This window comes from Onychostoma macrolepis, chromosome 17 (assembly GCF_012432095.1).
Source record: "Onychostoma macrolepis isolate SWU-2019 chromosome 17, ASM1243209v1, whole genome shotgun sequence".
NCBI classification, from domain to species: domain Eukaryota; kingdom Metazoa; phylum Chordata; class Actinopteri; order Cypriniformes; family Cyprinidae; genus Onychostoma; species Onychostoma macrolepis.
The window spans coordinates 26,486,000-26,502,893 of record NC_081171.1 but is presented as its reverse complement, the minus strand read 5'-3'; the positions used below and the strand labels follow the sequence as shown (position 1 = coordinate 26,502,893).

Below are 16,894 nucleotides of genomic sequence, written 5' to 3'. Positions count from 1 at the left end.
TATTGTACATATACATTTCAAAACGGTCATTTTGACCGTCATGGCAGTTCTAGTGTTAAACAAATCTGTTGTATAACTTGGAGAACTGTGCCAGTTGTTAGCTAGTTGGCTACTGTTATGATATGTTTGGTGTGTTTGGATTCGTTTTGAAGCTTAGAATCCTGCATGAAACAGCACGCCCTGCTGAAAAAAAAAACAATAGAACCCTGCTCAAAACACAATAGAAAATGTAATGGTTTTAATGTTATAATGGGAATTGTATTGGTTTTAATGGAAACTATAATGGTGTCTACTGGTATGTGATGGATTCTATTGGTGGAATGTTAAATCCTATTGGAAAAATGCCCAAAACACACTACAAAAAAGGAATTTTGTAATGGTTTTACTGGAAAAAGCTAATGGTTTATAATGGTATTTTAATGGAAACCATTAGAATTTCTGTGATGGTTTCTATTGAGCTTCTATTGTTTTTTTTTTAGCAGGGCGGAATCCCATTCATTGTATTCAAATTGAATTTATATTGATTGGTAGATTTAAATGACATAACATTTTTTTTTTGTTGTTCATAGAAATGCTGTGGAAAACTGATGTTAAAAAAATGCAAAGAAAACACTAATCTTATGACTGGAAGATGTCACTTTTATTTAGAGTTGGAAAACATAAAAACAAGATATCAAGTTAATATGTGTCAGAGAGTCACAGTCACCGTCGTCAACAGCAATCACCAGATCACAGTCACCTGAGTTCTAATCACCTGCACCTGCTCACCCTCATCAGCACTCCCATAAAACACCCACGCTCTCTGACATTCATCGTCCGGTCTACGGTTCACCATCAGAACAGTAACCTGACTCTCCGAATACTAACCTGTGTACATCCTTACCTGTTGTCTCGCATCTCCCCAGTCTCTCCTACGACTCCCCGCGACGGATATCCAAAGCTCCTGGTTCCCGATTGGCAATCTCCCTGTATACAGAGGATCAAGACAACTCTCTGCTAAGAATCATTTGGGCTCGCTCTATCATCAAGATACTCACCCCAGACTCTCTCACCAAGTTCCATATTACATTCCTGTCAATAAACATACTTGTCTTTCACTCACCTCTGGTTCACGTCTCTGTTTGTGACAGAAGACCGGACCAACACCGTCACTCGCATGGATCCCCGGCCTTCATCACCCTCGGAGATCCTGGAGGAGCTGGTCAACACTCTTCGGGCTTCACTTCTGCCACCACCACCTCCTCAATCTGCCTCTGCCAGTCCCATGGCACTGCCGGCTGCCTATGCGGGTGATTCGGCTGAGTGTGGCGGCTTCCTTCTTCAGATGGCTCTATACCTCGAGATGCAACCACAAAAATTTCCCACCGAGTGCTCCAAGGTAGCCTTCTTAATTTTCCATCTCTCCGGTCGAGCATTGATGTGGGCTAGAGCCATATGGGACGCCAATACTGCCATAATTAACTCATATGAAGCATTTACTCGTCATTTCAAGGAAGTGTTTGGATCTTCTACCGGAGCGCTCTCAGTGTCGGATCAGCTACTGCGCCTGCGTCAGGGCACTTCCTCTACTCACGAATACACACTGCAGTTCCGCACTCTAGCGGCTTCTAGTGGGTGGAACGAGGCTGCGCTCATCAGCGCTTATCGATAAGGGTTGGAAACCACTATTCGTAAGCAGATGGCGATATACGATGATTCTCTGGGACTAGAAGGTTTTATGCAAAGAGCCAACCGAATCTCCCAACGCTTATCAGCCTGCAACACTCCTGAAGCCGCTCACCAGCCAGTCTCACCCATCACAAGTCCTCCAGTACCAGAACCCATGCAAGTAGATACAGCCCGTCTCACCAGCCCGAGAACGTGTACGCCGATTAACAGCAGGCCTGTATCTCTACTGTGCTTCCGCAGATCACTTGATCCGATCATGTCCCATCACACCCCCACGTCCAGCGGTGAGTACACTTCAAATAGATCCATTAATCTCCAAGCTTTCTGTGATCACAGTACAACTATTCACTCCAGCCCAATCCGTTTCAGCCTCTGCCCTGGTCGATATAGGGCGTTCCAGGATGTCTTCAGCAAACAGGCAGCCACGCAGTTACCACCACATCGACCATGGGACTGTGCCATAGATCTGCTGCCTGGATTTAAACTCCCCAAGGGTAGAGTCTATCCACTGTCCATCCCGGAGCGCAAGGCTATGGAGGAGTACATCAAGGAGGCTCTTAAACAGGGATACATCCGGCCATCTTGTTCTCCAGCGGCATCAAGCTTCTTCTTCGTGGGTAAGAAGGACGGGGGCTTGATGCCATGTATTGATTATAGAGCTCTGAATTCTCAGACAGTCAAGCTCCCCTATCCACTTCCCCTGGTCCCGGCCGCTCTCAAGGAACTCCGTGGGGCCTGCATCTTCTCTAAGCTGGACCTGCGCAGCGCTTACAACCTCGTTTGTATCCAGGAAGGCAACGAGTGGAAGACAGCATTCATTACTCCCTCCGGACTATGAATATCTCGTGATGCCGTATGGCCTTGCTAACGCCCCATCAGTTTTCCAAGAATTTATGAACGAGGTGTTCCGGAAGTTCCTTAATCACTTTGTTATAGTCTACATCGATGACATTCTGATATACTCCCGGAACCTGGCCGAACATCGCCATAACATTGCGCAGGTCCTCCAGAGACTCAGACAACATCATCTGTACCTCAAGCTAGAGAAATGCAAGTTCCATCATCCCACGGTGCAGTTCCTCGGTTACATCATTGGAGAGGAGGGAATCCAGATGTACCAGGGGAAGGTAACCGCAGTCACAGATTGGCCAACCCCTCAATCTGTTAACCCTCTGGGGTCTGAGGGTGTTTTGGGGCTCCGGAGAAGTTTTGACATGCCCTGACATTTGTGCTTTTTCAGTTGCTTATAAACATTTTAATGGCTAAAGTCTAAAAACACTGTATTCAGCACAAACTGGGCTACAATAATATGTGAGCAGCATGTACGTACGTGATTGTGTTTTTGAGAAAACAACGTTTATGCGTGGTTTGAAAAAAACTAACATTTTAAAGTAACTGAAATAAGGCCATAAAACACATACAGAACATTTGTTCACAAGACTTTTGAGAACTGGATCTTGTAGCCTAGAATATTTGCTTCAAAATGATCTGAAAATAATCTAACTCACTCATTCAGAGAAAACAATATATTGATTTAAATTTTCTAAGTCACTTTTTGAGTAGAAAGTGTCTATGCGAGAGGGCGTGACCTATCCTGGATAATGCTGTGACTGACACCTGAGAAGACAAAGGCCCGCATAATGAGCTCCATAATGAGCCATTGAGTCAGGTATGTGACTGAGAGAGAAGAGTTACAAGAAAGAATGTGAGGAAAAAAGAAATGTGTATACATATAACTATCACAAAAAATAACTCGAGATTCACTTGCGAGTGCCGTTAAACTGTTTATTAGGAACAAACAAACAAATAAACAACAGAAGACTCAAGACATCGTGGGTGCAATATCCAAAACAGTGGCAGGAAACTGGAACCCAGGAAAACGGGAGACAGCAGAAACTGCATGAGAAAACCAACATGATCTCACAGAATTCCGTGTAATGACCACGGACTTAATTAACCCCGAATCTGTGGTGGCATCACGGAATCGCCGAAAATTCCGTGATGGGCTCACAGAAGTGATACCAATGTAAGTCAGTGACAGGCATCAGCCGTGCTCCAATATGCCGACGTGATACTGGGAAATTTATCGTCATCATTATTGTTCAGAACTGGGTAGGTTTAGAGTAGGGGTGGGGTCAGGTAGCTACTCCAGTGAAAGTATAAATTTATATACAAAATATAACTGCATCGGAGTCACTCTTTTTACGTGGTCCGATGCAGCGCTGGTGTTGAACCAGTGGATCCATGCATGGACCACGGCTGATGCCTTCTGTGAGCCCATCACGGAAGTTTTCGGCGATTCCGTTATGCCACCACAGATTTGGGGTTAATTAAGTCCGTGGTCATTACACGGAATTCTGTGAGATCAGGTTGGAGAAAACACAAAACAGACGTGAGCAGCACAATGAACGGAGGAAGACAAAGCAAACATGGTGACAATACATACACTACCAGTCAAATTATTTAAACAGTAAGATGTGTAATGTTTTTTCATAAGAAGTGTCTTCAGCTCACCAAGCCTGCATTTATTTGATCCAAAGTACAGCAAAAACAGTACATTATATTTATTATAATATATAGGCCTACATATTGTTACTATTCAAAATAAATAAAGCACCCCCCCACTAAAATAAATAAATAAATTAGTGAGCATGTTGATAGGTGTAACACGGAGTCAGAGGCAATCGGATCCATTTGCAGTGTTTATTTAAGATCAGTATAACAAGCAGACAGAGGTCAATCAACAGCGTCTAGGATAACACAGTGAACCAGGATCATAAACGTTTACCAGGCTTGGGTCGGGGCAGGCGGCAGGCAAGAATCAGGTCAGAGTCCGAGCAAACAATCAAAGGGGCAGGCGGCAGAGAATTCCAAAGGTCAAGGCAGTACAGGATCAAACACGGAAGAACAGTCAAAGTAAAACGCTCAGAAATGTCAGACAGGCTAAACAAGACTTCGCGTTGGTTGAGAGTGTGAGTGTGCCTTATATAATGGGATTGATGGAGAACACCTGGCAGTGATTAGTCCTAGGTACGGGGTGTGTGGGAAATGGAGTCCATACGCGTGTTAGTACTCGGGTGAGGGTGCCCTCCGGTGGTGATCGGAGAGAGCCACAGAGGCCTGGCTTGTGACAGAGCCCCCCCCCTGCGAGCGGCTCCTGAAGCGAGAACGATCTGGACGCCGAGGTCTTCCACGGGGTCTTGGTGCTGGTCTGTCAGGGTGATCCCGATGAAACTCGGTTGTAAGGTTGGGATCCAAGATGTCCTGGGAGTTTACCCAGGAACGCTCCTCGGGACCATACCCCTCCCAGTCTATGAGGTACTGGAGGACCCTGCCTCGGCGTCGTGAGTCCAGGATCTCTCGCACTTGATAGGCCTCCTCGCCGTCCACGACAATGGGAGGGGTGCTCTCCCTGGTGGCCTCCTCCTGGTCCCTCTCTCCTCTCGGACCACCGGCGGGCTTGAGCAGAGAAATATGAAAGGTGGGTGAGATACGGTAATCTGCAGGTAATGCCAAACGATATGAAACTGGGGTAATCTGTCTAAGGATTTTGAATGGTCCCACGTACCTAGGGTTGAGTTTCTTGCAGGGACGCCGGAGCCGCAGGTCTCTGGTGGAGAGCCACACCCACTGGCCAGGAGTAAGGTTTGGTCCTGCTCTGCGGCGACGGTCAGCTTGTTCCTTTACTCTCCGAACTGCCCGTTGTAGGTGTACGTGGGCTGCGTTCCATGTCTCCTCACTCCTTCTTAGCCAGTCATTGACAGTGGGGAGCTCCGAGGGTTCTCCTGACCAGGGGAATAATGGGGGTTGGAATCCGAGAATGCATTGAAAGGGGGTAAGTCCAGTAGCTGGTTTCCTGAGTGAGTTTTGTGCGTACTCTGCCCAGATCAGATATCGGCTCCAATCATTCTGGTTGTTGTGACAGTAGGAGCGAAGGAAGCGGGTGAGTTCCTGATTAAGTCTCTCGACCTGGCCATTGGATTCAGGGTGGTATCCTGAGCTGAGACTGACATTGATATTTAGTTGTTGGCAGAAAGCTCTCCAGACCCGTGATGTGAACTGCGGGCCCCGATCGGACACGATGTCCTCTGGGAGGCCATAAAACCTGAATACTTGTTGCATTAAAGCTTCAGCTGTCTCGAATGCTGTGGGTAGTTTGGTGAGGGGAATTAGACGGCAGGCTTTTGAGAAAGCAGTCGATCACGGTGAGTATGGTGGTGAAGTGATTGGAGTTGGGTAGATCTGTCACAAAGTCGATGGCAATATGGGACCAAGGTCGTTGAGGAATAGGAAGGGGATGGAGAAGACCTGCTGGTCGATGATGGGATGACTTGGAGATGTTGCACGTGTCACATTTCTGCACGAACCGTGTTATATCTGTTTGTAGGGTTGCCCACCAGAAGCGATTAGAGACTAGTTGAATGGTGGCATTGATACCCGGATGACCTGCACTGGGGAGTTCGTGGACCCACTGCATGACTCGAAGACGTAGAGCGGAGGGAACATAGGTTCGATCAGGTGGGCATTCGGCCGGAGTTGGATCATTAATGAGTGCTTCGGAAATCTCAGTCATAATGTCCCACTGTACAGGTGCTAGAATGATTGTGGAAGGCAGAATGGGTTCTGCCGTGTTGGATGTGGGAAGATGGTCGAACTGTCTTGATAGGGCGTCTGCCTTGCCATTCTTAGATCCAGGTCGATAAGTTACTTTAAAGTCAAAACGGGAGAAGAACAGGGACCATCTTGCCTGTCTGGGGTTGAGTCGTTTGGCGGACCTGATGTACTCGAGGTTACGATGATCTGTTAACACGAGGAATGGTACTTTTGCCCCCTCTAACCAATGCCGCCACTCCTCAAAGGCAGCCTTCATGGCCAATAATTCTCGATCACCCACATCATAATTCCTCTCTGCTGAGTTGAGTTTGCGGGAGTAGAACGCACATGGGAATAGTTTGGGTGGATTACCATGACGCTGGGAAAGAACTGCCCCGATTCCAGTGTTCGAGGCATCCACCTCTACGGTGAATTCCAGGTTAGGATTGGGATGATGTAAGATGGGAGCTGAAGTAAACCGTTCCTTTAGCTGCTGGAAGGATTGTTCGCTGGTAAGTGTCCAATTTAGACGTTGTTTACCCCCTTGAAGTAAAGATGTGAGGGGAGCCACGACCACACTGAAGTTCCTGATGAAGCGTCGATAGAAATTTGCAAATCCCAGAAAACGCTGAAGTTCCTTTATTGTTGTGGGCTTAGGCCAATTGAGCACTGCGTGCACCTTACTGTCGTCCATGGTGACCCCCTCAGAGTTGATGATATAGCCCAAGAACGAGATCTGTGTCTGGTGGAACTCACATTTCTGTACCTTGGCATACAGTTGGTGTTTGATGAGCCGCTGGAGCACTGCCCTGACGTGTTTGACATGGGTTTCAAGGGAGTTAGAGTATATCAGAATATCGTCAATGTAGACGATGACGAATTGGTTCAGCATGTCCCGGAAGACCTCATTGATGAATGCCTGGAACACAGAAGGACTGTTGGCAAGCCCGAACGGCATAACCCGATATTCATAGTGCCCGGATGTGGTCGAGAAAGCTGTCTTCCACTCGTCTCCCTCTCTAATTCGAATCAGGTTGTATGCACTGCGCAGATCTAGTTTAGTGAAGTATGTGGCGGTGCGGAGCTGCTCGAGGGCGGCAGGGACCAGGGGTAATGGATAGCGAAACTTGATGGTGATGTCGTTGAGTGCTCGATAATCAATGCAGGGTCGGAGGCCTCCGTCCTTCTTCTTGACGAAGAAAAACCCCGCTGAAGCTGGAGATTTGGACGGTACAATAAACCCCTTTGACAACTCCTCTTCTATATACTGCTTCATAGTCTCTGACTCGGGTTGTGAGAGAGGGAAAATTCTGCCTCTAGTGGGCATCGACCCTGGGATAAGGTCTATGGTACAGTCACTAGGTCGATGCGGAGGGAGTTTGGAGGCTTTGGCCTTACTGAAGGCCTCTGACAGGTCCTGGTATTCGATGGGTAATTCGAGGAGATCTTTGAGCCTCTCCTTAATGGGAAGAGCAGTTGATTTGGGGCTTGAAGTCAGACAGTGGTGTTGACAGAACTCTGACCATTGAAGAATTTGCTGTGTCGACCAGGAGATGCGGGGATTGTGTTTCTCCAGCCATGGCAAGCCCAGGATGACAGGATTCTGAGGAGATTCAATGGCGAATAGCCTAATGGATTCGTGTGCAGGGCTCGGTTTGAAGTTGTAATTTGGGGTCAGGTATTTGATCCTCCCAGAGCCCAGCGGCCGTCCGTCTAGTGCTGCCACTGCTACCCGGGATTCACATGAAATGAGAGGGAGGTTATGAGACTTGGCAAATGAAATATCAATGAAATTCCCCGCTGCCCCCGAATCGATCATGGCTAGGGTCTCGATTCCCCCCTCCTCCCTGTTAATAGTGATGGGGATTCCAAAGAAGTGCGGTGATCGTGATCAGCACTCACCGTAGTTGAATCTCGCCGGGATGGGCGGCGGGACAGGCAGCCCTCAGATGCCCCGACTCCCGCAGTACAGACACAGATGTTGACGGATGCGTCTCTCCCGCTCCTCGGCGGAGAGGCGGGTGACACCAATCTGCATGGGTTCTGGTTCTGGAAGTCTCTGTGTGCTGGGCTGAGGTAGGGCTGGACGACGAGTGCGTCGTGAGCGCATCAAATTATCAATGCGGATGGTCAGCTCCATGAATTGTTCTATGGTTCTCCCCTCGTCACGGCAGGCCAGTTCAGACTGAAGCTCCTCCTTAAGTCCTTTTCGGTAGAGCAGTTTAAGGGGACCATCCTCCCAACCAGTCTGAGCAGCGAGTGTACGGAAAGCGAGGGTGTAATCCGCCGCAGTGCTGTTGCCCTGGCGTAAAGCGAGCAGCTCCTCACCCACCTCCTTTCCACTAGCAGAGTGTTCAAAAACCTCCCGGAACTGACGAAGGAAGTTGTTATAAGAGGGAAAAGACATGCGGTTTCCCTCCCACATCGCAGTGGCCCACTCCAATGCTCTGCCAGTAAGCAGTGAGCAAATAAATGAGACTTGGCTGTCATCTGTGGAGAAAGTGAGGGGTTGTTGGTTGATGTAGAGGTAACATTGCATAAGAAAGCCCTTACATTTCTCCGGGGACCCGTCGTATTTGTCGGGAAGCGAAAGTCGCGGGTTGTGAGGAGTGTCTAGCACCAGCGCTGGTGCGGGCGGAGTAGTGTTCAGTGGCGGACTCGCCACGTGGGGGGTTTGCAGTGTCCTCACTAACTCCTCTGTGAGTGAGGTGAGCTTCTGCAGCTGTTGATGATGTGCGGCTAGCATCGAGGCTTGGGCTGATACCTCAGTGGAGAGCTGATCTAACACTGCTGGGTCCTGGTGTGGCGAAGTCTTCTGTAACACGGAGTCAGAGGCAATCGGATCCATTTGCAGTGTTTATTTAAGATCAGTATAACAAGCAGACAGAGGTCAATCAACAGCGTCTAGGATAACACAGTGAACCAGGATCATAAACGTTTACCAGGCTTGGGTCGGGGCAGGCGGCAGGCAAGAATCAGGTCAGAGTCTGAGCAAACAATCAAAGGGGCAGGCGGCAGAGAATTCCAAAGGTCAAGGCAGTACAGGATCAAACACGGAAGAACAGTCAAAGTAAAACGCTCAGAAATGTCAGACAGGCTAAACAAGACTTCACGTTGGTTGAGAGTGTGAGTGTGCCTTATATAATGGGATTGATGGAGAACACCTGGCGGTGATTAGTCCTAGGTACGGGGTGTGTGGGAAATGGAGTCCATACGCGTGTTAGTACTCGGGTGAGGGTGCCCTCCGGTGGTGATCGGAGAGAGCCACAGAGGCCTGGCTTGTGACAATAGGCTTATCAGGAGCAACTATATTACATTAGCAATCACCAATATTGCCCACGTGATTTTATTTGAATTATCATACAATACAAAAACAACATTTTATAACTGAGAAACTAAATTATTATTGTTAAGCTTATTATAAACATGTTTGAGCAGGTATTTGCAAACAGAGTAGGCTACTTCACAGTAAAGATTGGTCTAAACTTTCTTAGACATTACTTTTATATCATTGTTTATAGAACATATAACTATCCTCACGTCGTGCAACATTTAAATGCAATGAAAGGTTGCCTATCATATTTCAAAATGTTGCACGCGATTTCACAAATTTTATTCTGGAGTTATAGTTTGGGAAAAGTTCACCTAGTAAATGCCTTCAACTTTGTCACAACAACACATTATCAAATGCCAATAAGAAACATTACTTACTCGGTATAAAATATCTCCTCCTCCGCCGGCTCCAGCTGTGCTCGCGTTCGGTTTGTGAGGTAAACAAAGCTTTTTCCTCTCAGCGCGTCTTCTGGGGGTAAATACAAGGCTTTTTCCTCTCAGTGCGTTTCTGAGGTAAATACAAGGCTTATTCCTCACAGCGTGTTCTTCCAAAACTGAAAAGTATCTGAGATGAATGCGTTGCTGCTTTGTTTACGGTGGTGTGGGCGTTTACATGCCGTGTGTCTCACATGGAGATTTGTAATAACAATAGCGCGAGCAGCGCGTGGGCGTGACCTAATTAGAGATAATGAGACCAGACGGAAAAACTGGACATGTCCTTGGTTTCATACGGATTACTTTATCACAGAATATTTGTTTTCGGTAATACTTACTTAATTTAACAGTAGACATGTCAAGCTTTCTATAGATATATTTCTCATGTCTCTGTGTGAAGTATTTGCTGAGTTACAGTTCATTTTAGTGACGCGTTTCAAAAAGCAGTTCGCGGAGACGGAGAAGACAGAGAGCGCACCCTGTGTGTTTTCTTTATTCTTTAAAAGCACAAAGTTTAGTTGTTATTATGAGTGTACACAAATAAAAGTAGACCCCTTACGGATTCGAATGGTGTATTGCTCTTATCTGTACAATCAAAAATGGCAGAGTAATTCAAGCTCATTTCGGCCTTATCAGGAAAATCTGCCTCAAAACGCGTATACGCGTTTGTCGACTCCAGAGGGTTTAGGAACTCCAAAGATTCCTTGGATTTGCTAATTTCTATTGCCGGTTCATCAAAAACTACAGTCTGCTCACAGCCCCGCTCACCACCCTGCTCAGAGGAAAGCCTAAGTCCCTGTCCTTTGATTCCAGTGCCCATGAAGCATTCCAGAATCTCAAAACCGCATTCAGCACGGCCCCCATCCTTCGTCATCCTGACCCCAATGTGCCATTCGTGGTGGAAGTAGACGCCTCCACCACAGGGGTCGGGGCCGTGCTGTCTCAGCAGTATGGTGAGCCTCCACGCCTCCAGCCTTGCGCTAATTATTAGAAGAAACTGAGCCCAGCGGAGCAGAATTACGACATCGGAAACAGGGAGTTACTAGCCATCAAACTGGCCCTAGAGGAATGGCGGCATTGGCTGGAGGGAGCCAACCATACCTTCACCGTTATCGCCGACCACAAAAACCTTCAATACCTCCGCGAAGCAAAAAGACTTAACACCAGACAGGCCCGCTGGGCCCTGTTCTTCTCCAGGTTTAATTTCACCATCACTTACCGTCCAGGGAACCATAATGGCAAGGCGGAGGCCCTATCCCGTCTCCACTCGCCTGACTCTCCCACAGATCCGGAACCCATTCTCCCTCCAGCCCTAATAGTCAACCCCATCGTCTGGGACCTGGATAAAGACATCAGAGCCGCCACCCTCATAGAACCTGCTCCACTGGGAGGCCCAGAAGGGAAGACTTATGTCCCATCATCCCAACGGCAGTCCCTTCTGGGCTCAGTTCACTCTGTACCGGGTTCTGGACATCCAGGCAGCCAACGGACCCTCTCGCTCCTCCAAGCTCGGTACTGGTGGCCCAGTATGTCCCGTGATGTCACCAGGTATGTCCGTAGTTGCTCAGTCTGTGCCATGTCTTCAGCTCCTCGTCACCTACCTGTGGGCAAGCTCGTCCCACTCCCCAGTTCACTGTTCTCTGTCCGGTCTACTTGATCCCTATGTGCATCCTGCCTGTCCGTCCTGTATTTATCCTCTTGTGGATAACTCTCTGGGGTCGGCTGTATCGCCGGCGATACCAACTCAGTTTTTTTTTTAAGATCAGTGCAAAAGACACTAAAAATACTGTTGATTTTGGTCACACAAATAAGTGTTATACATCAATCGAAACTGTTAAGTGTCTACTTTTATTTGTGTACACTCACAATAACAACACAACTTTGTGCTTTTGGAAAAACAAACAGGGTGCGCTCTCTGTCTTCATCTCCGCAAACTGTTTTTAGAATCGTGTCACTAAAATGAACTGTAACTCAGCAAATACTCAACACAGAGACATGGGAGTTATATCTATAGAAAGCTTGAAGTTTCTACTTTTACATGAAGCTTCTTATCGAAAACAAACATTCTGTGATGAAGTAATCCGTATGAAACCAACACGATGTTCAGTCTTTCCCGTCTAACTCATTATCTCTAATGAAATCCCGCCCCCGAGCAGCTCGCGCCGTTCATTTGTAAATAGCCACGTGGGACGTGCGCACGTGCAAACGCCCAACACAAACAAAGAGCATTCATCGCGGCTACTGTTAGTTTCTGGAAGACGCGCTGAGTAAAGGCAGGATTTCCCTCGAAAGAAGAATACGATTTCATCCAGTAGGGGAGATCAATCTGATGAGTAAGTAATGTTTCTTTTTTGCATTAGCTAACGTTTTATTGTGACATAAACTTGAACAGATTTACTAGTTGGGTTTTTCCCAAACGACATGATGAATGCTACGCATCTAAGAATGTTTAGACCATGTTTATTATTAATACTCTGTTCACAAATAGATTTTAATAGCGTGCTATTCTTACGGCGCGATGATGTTTTCATGCTCTATATAAAACAAAAGTAATATGAGTGTACACTGTAACATGATGAATGCTATGAGTCTAAGTATGTTTAGTACATGTTTATTATTAATAGCTTACTCTGTTCAGAAATAGATTTTAATAACGTGCTAAACAATAATAATTAGTTTCCCAGATATAAGATTTCTTTCTTTTTTTTATGATAGTACAAAGCATGTGTGAGTCTATGGCTACAAAACCTATACATATTATATATATACAGATGTTCCTGATATTAACATGTTTTTTTTTTTTTTTTTTTTGGTTGTTTAGATACCTGTACCACAGACGAATCCTGATGTCTCATCAAACTGTTTTCCTCTGAGAGCGCTGTACCAACATCAGATGTTCAACTACACTGATATTCTATGTTAAAACAAGCTCCTTGACTACTGATTATGTTTTTTTCTTCTTGAATCCATGGAAAGAAGTAGAAACACTTAAATAACACGCGTAAATATCAGGTATGATTTACTTGTTGAACAGAATCTGTTGCAGGAATGACTCAAAGTCTGTTCACATCTCTGTGGTTAGATCAGTGTGACCTTCATTATGTATGTTTTGATTATACTGTGTTGTAAATAAAATACAAATAATTTAAAATACCCATTTTTTTTTCAATCTCCTTACATTCTCTCTTACCTGCCTCAAAGTCACAGTCACACTGATGGGCCATTAGGGGCCATTAGGGGAGGGCCCTTTGTCTCTCAGGTGAGACTCACATAATATTCAAGGCCATTGCCACTCCCTTGCATATAGTCTTTCGATCACAAAATATGTCTTGAAAAATTTAAATCAATATATTGTTTTCTGTGAATGAGTAAGCAGAATGATTTTCACATAATTGTGAAGTAAATATTCTAGCCTACAAGACTGATGTCACGGGCATGTGGTTTTAGCGAACTGAAACAAAAAAGACTCTGAGAACGAAATAAACAAACACTTTCCATTTAATGACGTTAAGACGAGACAAAGATCAGGGGAAAACTGAGGACTTATAAACGGAAGGGAACAAAAGAGCAAACAACATAATACAAATCAGGTGGGGACAATGAATGATAATTAAACTAGAACAGGAACTAAACCAAATAAGGACAAACAGGAACTCAGACGGGCCGACACGTGACAGTACCTCCCCCTCCTGGAAGGCGCGTCCCGAGCCGTAACACTACCACCGGGGAGGGGGGGCTGGGCGCCCTGGAAGCCGGTGCAGGACAGGGATACTGGGGAGGCATCCAGGGCGGAACAGGAGACTCTTGGCGGCCAAGGCGAGTCAGGCAGCTTGAGAGGCCATGGCGGATCTGGGGACTTGGGCGGCCATGGCGGAGCAGAGAGCTTGAGAGGCCATGGCAGAGCAGGGAGCTTGGGTGACCATGGCGGATCCGGGAGCTTGGGTGACCGTGGCGGAGTATGGAGCTTGGGAGGCCATGGTGGATCCGGGGACTCGGGTGGCCATGGCGGAGTAGGGAGCTTGGGAGGCCATGGTGGATCTGGGGACTTGGGTGGCCATGGCGGAGCAGGGAGCTTGGGCGCCCAAGACGGAGCAGGATTCTCTGGGGTATAGCCCCCCCAAAAAATTTTAAGGGTGAAATTAGGGCCCTTCCGCCTCTGGAAGGGATCTGGTGGGAGTTCTGGAGGGACAGGCTCTAGGGGGCGCTTAGGCAGCGCAGATTCTCGGGGGCGCTCTGGCAGCGCGGAGCTGGATGAAACCAGCAGAGATTCTTGGGGGCGCTCTGGCGGTGCGGACTCTTGGGGGCGCTCTGGAGGCGCGGACTCTTGGGGGCGTCTTCTTGGCGCAGGCACTGGGGGGCGCTCTGGAAGCGCGAAGCTGGACGGAACCAGCGGAGACACAGGAGAGCTGGACGGGACCAGCGGAGGCACAGGAGGGCTCTTGCGAGGAGCTGGCACTGGCGGGCTTGCCATAACTACTGTCGGCGGGTTTGAGAGTGCCGGGGATGACAACTGACGAGGGGGAGTCGCGGCTGACGGGTTGGTTCCGGCTCGGGCCCGGACGCTTCCCAGACACTGAAGAACAGCCTCTCTCCAACACAATCCCGTGGTGTCTGGGAGGTCTACAGGATGGTGGAGATTGGCTCCGAGCCGGAACAGTTTAATAATGGTGGCATCATCCCACGTCGTTGCCGCGGCGAGCTTGCAGAATTCCCCGGCGAAATCATAGAAGGGAAGCTTCTGGAGGGCTAGGGCCGCGAAACATTATGCAAATTCCATGTTTTGGTCGGTCTCGTCTTCTGTCACGGGCATGTGATTTTAGCGAACTGAAACAAAAAAGACTCGGAGAACGAAATAAACAAACACACTTTTAATGACGTTAAGACGTTAAGACGAGACAAAGATCAGGGGAAAACTGAGGACTTATAAACGGAAGGGAACAAAAGAGCAAACAACATAATACAAATCAGGTGGGGACAATGAATGATAATTAACAAACGAGAACAGGAACTAAACCAAATAAGGACAAACAGGAACTCAGACGGGCTGACATGCGACAACTGATTACGCAAAAGTCTTATTCAGAACTATTTAGTGTGGGTTTTAAGGCCTTATTTCAGCTACATTTTTTTTCCCCAAAACTTACTAACCACACATAATATTTTTTTTGTAAAAAATGCAAACATGTACATCCATCTTGGTCACATATTATCGTAACAACGTTTGTGCTGAATACAAAAAAATTACATGTTGGTCAATAGTATGTTTTAAGTAGCTGAAATAAGCACAAATATCAGGGCATGTCAAAACATCTCAAGGACCCCAAAATGACCTCAGACCCCAGAGAGTTAAAGACTATTTGCATCTATCTTCGCCGCCTTTGTGCGTTTCTCTCACTGTAACGTAACGTTTGATAATGCACTTAGATAACCAAAAAAAAAAAGAAAAGTGTGGTAAGGTGTGGAATGTTGGACACTTCATGAACTCAACACAGCTTTAATTATGTTGTGATGGAGGAGGAGGTATCAGACTCCAATTATAAATGACAAAACCTTATAAAATTCACTACATGGTTGAGTACATAAGTACGTAGTGTATAAATGCATAGTGTAGGGCTGCGCTGGGCAAAGAAAATTGATTTTTCGATTAATCGTTTTTTTTAAATGATGTCGATTCTATATCGATTCTCAAGAGCCGTGAATCGATCTTTTCCGGTATTTATTTCAGCAAACATTTAAAACAAGATCTGATTCATGTGAATCTTTTCCACTAGATGTCACCCTCTTATTTACCTTGCACGATGTTACAACAGAAAGCCTGTCATTCATTCAGTGCTTATCATGGCGGAGATAGTGTTGACAAGATCCAAGAACAAAGCAATATGCGTGATTTGCAATGCTCAGGTAAAATTCTATAGTAATACTACAAATCTGAGGAAGCATTTGACATCACGCGTAAAGGCGCCATTATTTCCACAATGAATGAATGAACACATTGTTTTGTTTTCTACACACATACTGAAGCGAGAACGACGCTTGCGGTGTTTTCAGCTTCTGCCATCTCTTTATATGATGATATGAACACACAAATATATACTCTCCAGCTGCTCTGTACACACATAATTCACTAAAATATGTGTGACAACTGCATTCCACAACCACATTAACTCCCGAAAAATACAGGTAGTGACAACTGTATTTACAGAAATAGTGTCAGTGTTGCCAAATCTTCATAGAAAAAAACAACAAACAAGCACAAATAAACAACAACACTAAAACACCCAAATGCTTTGTTTTATAACACCAAAAAATCATATATCTCATATCTGCAACAGACCACTTTATTAACTCCATAAAGTGCTCATCTTTATGAGCTAAGACCAAACAACATGCCTAAAAGCGCTTGTAAATATGAGGACATGGCAACACTGCGAGACAGCGCTCTCTGAAGCAGCCTCCCGAGCATAAACAAAACGCAGCATGTCTATCAGCCAAAAAATGGCAGATACCAAATGGCTAAATTCTTCTTCACTCCCACAAGACACCAAAATGTTGCTATGGTTACAAATAAGGGAGTGACTGCTGTTCCATACTCACGGAACGATAATTTACAAAACTCCAGGACTACAGGATAATTTAAATACAGTTGTCACTCCTGAAACTTGCAGTGTGTACGTGGCCACATTGACCTATCCTTGAATGAGTAGGATTAGAATGTGGTGAAAAGGAATGCAAAAATGAATGGTTAATTGTTAAATTAATGTCAAGTATTTTGAAAGTTACTAACCTTGGGCTGCCATTTGCTTTCGTCTAATTTTCAGCTGGGACTTCAGCTCATCTGGAAGTGAGGGAAAAGATGACGTGAAAT

At 46.2% G+C, this 16,894-nt stretch overlaps 1 protein-coding gene across 4 annotated transcripts in view; it reads right to left on the bottom strand.

The window, feature by feature from the left end:
- Positions 1-16,894, bottom strand: part of kif6 (kinesin family member 6) — a 281,901-nt gene that overhangs the window by 51,997 nt on the left and 213,010 nt on the right. For 3 of the 4 annotated variants that reach the window (XM_058748719.1, XM_058748720.1, XM_058748721.1), the window contains one exon: positions 16,814-16,864. In XM_058748719.1, the coding sequence (XP_058604702.1) occupies positions 16,814-16,864 (51 nt within the window). Of the gene's footprint in view, positions 1-883; positions 967-16,813; positions 16,865-16,894 lie in introns of all 4 variants that reach the window. The other variant, XR_009266661.1, reaches the window with a different exon arrangement.